Genomic DNA, 5,938 nt, shown 5'->3' on the forward strand with positions numbered 1-5,938 from the left:
CAGCAGCAGCAGCAGCAGCAGCAGATACACAGTCCTGAGACAGACTCAGACAGCAGAGAAAGCAAGCCAGGTGCTCCCGCAGGCTCTGGCTGCACGAGGAAGGCAGGTTAAGACAGAACTGGGATACCTCCTCCTCATGGCAGAAGGTCCTGGGACCCACTATTCTCCCCCTCACCCCCACCCTTCTTGACCTCTGAAAGATTTCTCTAGGTTTCTGGGCTGGCAGTGCTCAGCAGATGGTGGCTTTGGGACTCACAGGGAGTGGAAATATCTACGTGGACACCACCCTCCACGTTCCTCTGCCCTTGTCCCTCAGGCAAGGTTAACAGCAAGTCTTGGCTGCATCAGAACAGAAGCGGAGAGGTGGTGGGGATAGACTGTTTGCCCCATCATTTCCATAATCCCAAATTAGAAAGATTGAGGGAAGGAAGGGTGGAGACAAAATGGGAAAAAAGGTTAGAGACAGATGACAAAGAGGAAGTTGTTGTAGAAACTTCCTTAGATGCTGGGGCTTTGCCTAGCAACAGAGAGAAGGAGCTATTATGCTTTTCAGCTAGGTGGGCAGGCCACTCACCAGTGGAAACTGTTGCAGAGGGGGGGGGGGGGGAGAGAGAGAGAGAGAGAGAGAGAGAGAGAGAGAGAGAGAGAGAGAGAGGAGCTCAACTCAGAAGGCGCTCACCTCTGGCTCTCAAAGGTGAAAAAGACCCAGCCCACCCGCCAGGCTCCCAAGGAGAGTCTATTCTCTCTCCCAAACACCAAGTCCCAGAATTCCACAACCCCAGATCCTAGGAGTTTACCTTCTCTCCTCAAAGGATTACCCCAGCTCCTGATCACCTGGTTCCCCCCCCACCCCCCCGTACATTTCAATGACTTTCCCTTCTACCTCCAGCTTTGGAGGCAGAGCCCAGGAGAGGACCCTCCAAGTTCAAACCCTGCTGATGCCATTTGCCACACACTCCATTCCATCCACAACCACCGTAAAACCTCCAGTGAAGGCCAGCACCTTTTCCTACCAGGGGTCCTTCAGTGCCAGCATGGTAGGGCCCCTCATGGCCAGCGTCTTTTCATTTAGAAAAAATCTTTTGTGGCAGAATTCGTTCCTTTGAACAAATATCTAAAACACAGGCAGGAAAAGAAAGACCACTCAGACCCTTTCCCCACCCAACATACCTTTAATAGCCTGGAGACCAGCCGGACCAAAAGATGTTTTCTTCTATGAATAGCCAACCCCAAGTCATGTCAGGCCATCTAGAAAGGGGAGAAAATTAACAACAACAACAACAAATCATCGAACACTTCGACTTTAAGCCAGGTTTTCTGAGTGGGGAGGGATTTTTTTTTTTCTTAAATCATGGAATTTTAAAACTGGCCATGGTCAGAACCCAAGGCCAGTTTTCAAAGAGAGAAACAAGATTATCTCTTGGCGAAGAAATATAAACTTTGGTTCTCAAAAAGGAGACAGGTGGAGTTGGGGAAAAGAGGGAGGAAAAGGGTACCGCAGACTCAAGCTCTCCAGACAACTTGGGGCGGGGGTACGTTTTTCAGGAGCTTGTAAAAAATTTTTTTGAAGCCAGCTTGAAGGACAGGCGGTTGCACTAATGCTCAGAGAGCCCGGGTTTGTAAGCAGCTTCTAAAGAGCAGCTATGGACTCTTCCATTAGTGTTAGATCGAGACACCAAGTTAAGAAAATAGAAGTCAAAACAACAATAAAATAAAATTTCAAAAGCGTTTTCAATTACCGAGTCCCGCGGCCCCGGTGGCACTCGCAGCGCGCCTTAAGCGCTCCCTTTTCTGTCTGCGGAATTCCATTTGCATCCTCTCTGCCTGGGTGTCTCCCTTTCTCAGTGTGTGTGTGTCTCTCTCTGTTTTCACACTCTCCTCCCCATTCGAGCGAGGCCCACACCTGGCGCATCACTGCCGAGCCATTAGCTGCGGGGTCTCCTTTCATCTTCGCTGTGGCAGACGTTTCTATTTATCCACTTGCGTTCGCCGAGTGGCGTCACCAGCGGTACTGTAATGACGATTGCAGCAGTAGGATGACAGCTTAGAAAGAAGAGGGCAATGGGGCTTCCTCCCAGAGGCGGTGCGGCACAGAGGAGCTCTCGCATCACAAGGTGACCCTAGCTCCCCACTGCCATCTCCGCGGTCGCCGTCGACAGCGCGCTGGGGCTACTCGGCGCCCTCCCAGTCTCCTGGCCTCTTTAGCTCCTTTTCTCAGCCAAGATCCCAGGGAGCCTGGGGTTAGGAGCTTACTTGGGGGCTTCCCCCCTCCCGCCCCCCCTCCGGAGAGCCCGGGGATGGAGAGCCGAAAGGACATGGTTATGTTTCTGGATGGGGGTCAGCTTGGCACTCTGGTTGGTAAGAGGGTCTCTAATTTGTCCGAAGCCGTGAGCAGCCCGCTGCCTGAACCGCCAGAGAAGATGGTGCCCCACGCTTGCCTGAGCCCGCGAGCCGGCCCTCCGACTGCCCGGGAGCGTGGCGGGGGAGGCCCGGAGGAGGAGCCGGTCGATGGACTAGCAGGCAGTGCTGCAGGGCTGGGCGCCGAGCCACGGTCTGCAGGAGCGGCCGTGCTTGGTCCAGGACCCCCAGTCTCCTCCGCGGACAGCCTCTCTGGCCAAGGGCAACCCAGTAGCTCAGACACCGAATCGGATTTCTATGAAGAAATCGAGGTGAGCTGCACCCCGGACTGCGCCACCGGGAACGCCGAGTACCAGCACAGCAAAGGTAGCCACCTTGCCCCTCCGCTCCCCGGTCAGCCCACTGCGCCCACACTTTACTTCATCTCAGGGCAGGTGGAAGATACTCCTTTCCCTTGGGGCAGGATGGCTGGGGTGGGGGTGGGGGGCACCTGAACAACTATTTTGCTTTCTGCACCTTGGTGTGTGTGTGTGTGTGGGGGGGGGGGGTGTCTCTTGTGTTATGGCATTGGTGGGACTGAGAGAGACAGCTGTGCCTTGGACGTATGTCAGGGTTGACACAAGTCCTAGGCTTGAGGGATCCAAAACGCACCCCCCCCAAACCCCCAGAGTTTTGTGGGAATGATTCAGCTGAGCCGGGAAGACACCTTCCATCGGGTAGGGCAAGATCAAACGCTAGTCCGGGCAATTTGTGACTGGAGGGGTGCAAGGCACATGGAGACGCGGAAGCCAAGAGTATATAAAGGACCGTAAAATCGTGGCCGACTCTGGTCTCCAGAGTGCTGCAGCCCTCGGACCAGTTTTGCACGTCGGTCAGAGGTCCAAATTACCTTGTCACTTCCCGGGCCGGCGGCGCCAGGTCGGAAATGGTCCCAATGGTCTAATTGCCTTTGGTCTCCGGTTGCATTTGAAAAGGCGGGGATTGGGCCCTCCCCCTCCCCCTTTCTCTCTGTCTCACTTCTCCACCCAAAGGAAAAGCAGCTGCAGGGGGCTAGAGCCCCACCCTTCTCTGGGGTGGGTCTAGGGGGTTGGTACTTTGACTACAGAACTCCTTCTCACCAGGGGCTAATGGGAGTGGGGGTGGAGAGCGCAGAAGGGTGCCTCTCTATAGATACCAACAATATGACTCCTAGGAATGGGGAAAAAAAGCGGGTAGCAGGAGTCCATCAGTAGACACACCTCCACAGAGCCGTGAGAACGGGTGGGAAAGGCTTGCACCACCTGCATCTAGGCCATGGCAGCCAACACCACCTTGCTGAGAATCCACCTCCATCCCCTACCATCACATCATCTGCTTAACCCAGATTCTCTACCATATCGTGTCCTCACAACCTATACTCAAATATTCCACTCCTGCAATATGTGCAACATTCTCACACCTGTGCTGGAATTCTGGCACACACCCAAGCTCACTGCATGCCCAACAATCTACAATGCACTAACCTCAAGAGTTCATAGTGTTCCAGCACATCCTTGCCCATCCCTGTCAACGTGAGCAGAGAGTATGCCCTTTACTGTGCCCAGGGGCAAGAGGAAGGGAAAGAGGACTAGGGAGCGTATAGACCCAGCATACCTTAGGTACAGGTCTTCCAAACAGCCACATTAAGCCTGCCCCAAACCCTTTCTGTTCCAATCATCCAAGAACTCCGGCCTGAAGCTTCCAGAGGGCCCCCCCCCCAACCAGTGACTTGAGGTAGCTCAAGGGTTCTCCTAACGTCCCTCCTCCAGCCCGAAGACAGCATTGTTTGTATTTGTGTTGTGTCTCTGTGTCCACCTGTGTGCTCTGGGCTCCTATGCAGGGTCAGGCTCCGACGCACTGGGCGGCAGTCCTAACAGTGGCAGCGAGGTCCCCAAAAGCAACGGTAGCAGCGGCAGCGGCGGCTCCCAAGGCACCCTGGCCTGCAGTGCTAGTGACCAGATGCGCCGATACCGCACTGCCTTCACCCGGGAGCAGATCGCGCGGCTGGAGAAGGAGTTCTACCGAGAGAACTACGTATCAAGGCCGAGGAGATGCGAGCTGGCTGCAGCCCTAAACCTTCCTGAAACTACCATCAAGGTATGCTGGGCTAGGGCGAGGCTCGAGGCGGGGGTATACCCGGGTTAGCAGGAGGAAATGCCAACCGCTCATCTCCCGAATTGCCGCTGGGGAGTCTGGGCCTGGGCTCTCCAATCTGGGACACGCAGAGTCGCCCCTTGACAGTCCCCAGGCAGCGATTGCTGCCACGAGGTGATTCCGTCCTTTTCCCTAGGCAAATAGACTAGGCAGGTGACTTCGAGTGACAGGGAGGTCTCTCGAAGGACAGGGATAACATGGAATGTAAATCTGGAGGAAATGCCTTTTACCTCCTCAGACCAATGGAGGCAGGCCCTACTACTTGCACCCTCACCCGCGGTGGGCAGGGCAAGTGGGTCCCCAATTCTCCTTCCGAGGGTTTCAATCGGGGATGGCGGTGGGTGGCCTGCCGTTGTTCAGCAGGAGTTGGTATTGGCTCTTCCCTGCCCTGTGGGTATGGCTTCCCTACACCCACCCCGAGTTGGTCCTGGGCCTCGTGCAGCCATCCAACCCCCTCCTCTCCTCTCCCCAGGTGTGGTTTCAGAACCGACGCATGAAGGACAAGCGTCAGCGGCTGGCCATGACGTGGCCGCACCCGGCGGACCCCGCCTTCTACACGTACATGATGAGCCACGCGGCGGCCGCGGGCGGCTTGCCCTATCCCTTCCCGTCGCACCTGCCCCTGCCCTACTACTCGCCGGTGGGCCTGGGCGCAGCATCCGCGGCCTCGGCCGCCGCTTCGCCCTTCAGTGGCCCGCTGCGCCCGCTTGACACGTTCCGCGTGCTGTCGCAGCCCTACCCGCGACCCGAACTGCTGTGCGCCTTCCGCCACCCACCGCTCTACCCCGGCCCAGCGCACGGACTGGGCGCCTCGGCCGGCGGCCCCTGCTCCTGCCTTGCCTGCCACAGCAGCCCGGCCAATGGGCTGGCCCCGCGGGCCGCCGCAGCCTCGGACTTCACTTGTGCCTCCACCTCCCGCTCGGACTCCTTCCTCACGTTCGCCCCCTCCGTGCTCAGCAAGGCCTCCTCGGTGGCGTTGGACCAGAGAGAGGAGGTGCCCCTCACCAGATAAGGGGTTGCCCTCGGGCTGCCGGCTGCAGGACGCCATGGGGGTGGGGGGGGGGCCTTCGGGACTCCTCCAGCGTCCCACCTGCTACCCCTCTTCCCAGATGCAGAGGGGAAAGGGGAGGGTAACCACCAAGGACTCGGCCTAGAGGATCCAGGAGCCCCGGAAGCCGCAGTGGCCGTCGCTGCTTGGAAGCAGGGATGGGGTGGGAAAGCAGAGGTTGTGAGAGCTTCCCCTGGGGAGGCCGGTCTTTGCCATTCAACACCCAAACCACAACCCTGTCAGAGGTGGAGGCCTTGGTTCAACAGCTAAACAAAATTCAGCAGCAGCAACCCCCCCCCCCATATCCTTCACCTGGGCCCCCCCACTCGCTTGTCAAGGGCAAGCATTGAGAAGGGAAAT

The 5,938-nt window shown here is 57.2% G+C and overlaps 1 protein-coding gene across 1 annotated transcript; it reads left to right on the plus strand.

Annotated features, from left to right (window-relative positions):
- Nucleotides 1–2,033: 2,033 nt before the first annotated feature.
- Nucleotides 2,034–5,551, plus strand: Evx1 (even-skipped homeobox 1). The gene is made up of 3 exons (XM_052722028.1): nt 2,034–2,724; nt 4,217–4,473; nt 5,003–5,551. The coding sequence occupies exons 1-3, from the start codon at nt 2,298–2,300 to the stop codon at nt 5,540–5,542; spliced, it is 1,224 nt and encodes a 407-aa protein (XP_052577988.1). The 5' UTR covers nt 2,034–2,297; the 3' UTR covers nt 5,543–5,551.
- The last annotated feature ends 387 nt before the right edge of the window (nt 5,552–5,938 follow it).

This window comes from Peromyscus californicus, unplaced genomic scaffold (assembly GCF_007827085.1).
Source record: "Peromyscus californicus insignis strain IS unplaced genomic scaffold, ASM782708v3 Scaffold_6__1_contigs__length_162567912, whole genome shotgun sequence".
Lineage (NCBI taxonomy): Eukaryota > Metazoa > Chordata > Mammalia > Rodentia > Cricetidae > Peromyscus > Peromyscus californicus.

Coding starts and splice junctions, on each gene's coding strand:
- Evx1 (XM_052722028.1), top strand. CDS start 2,298: ATGGAGAGCCGAAAGGACATGGTTATGTTTCTGGATGGGGGTCAGCTT. Junction 2,725..4,216: donor CGAGTACCAGCACAGCAAAG/GTAGCCACCTTG, acceptor GCTCCTATGCAG/GGTCAGGCTCCGACGCACTG. Junction 4,474..5,002: donor TTCCTGAAACTACCATCAAG/GTATGCTGGGCT, acceptor TCCTCTCCCCAG/GTGTGGTTTCAGAACCGACG.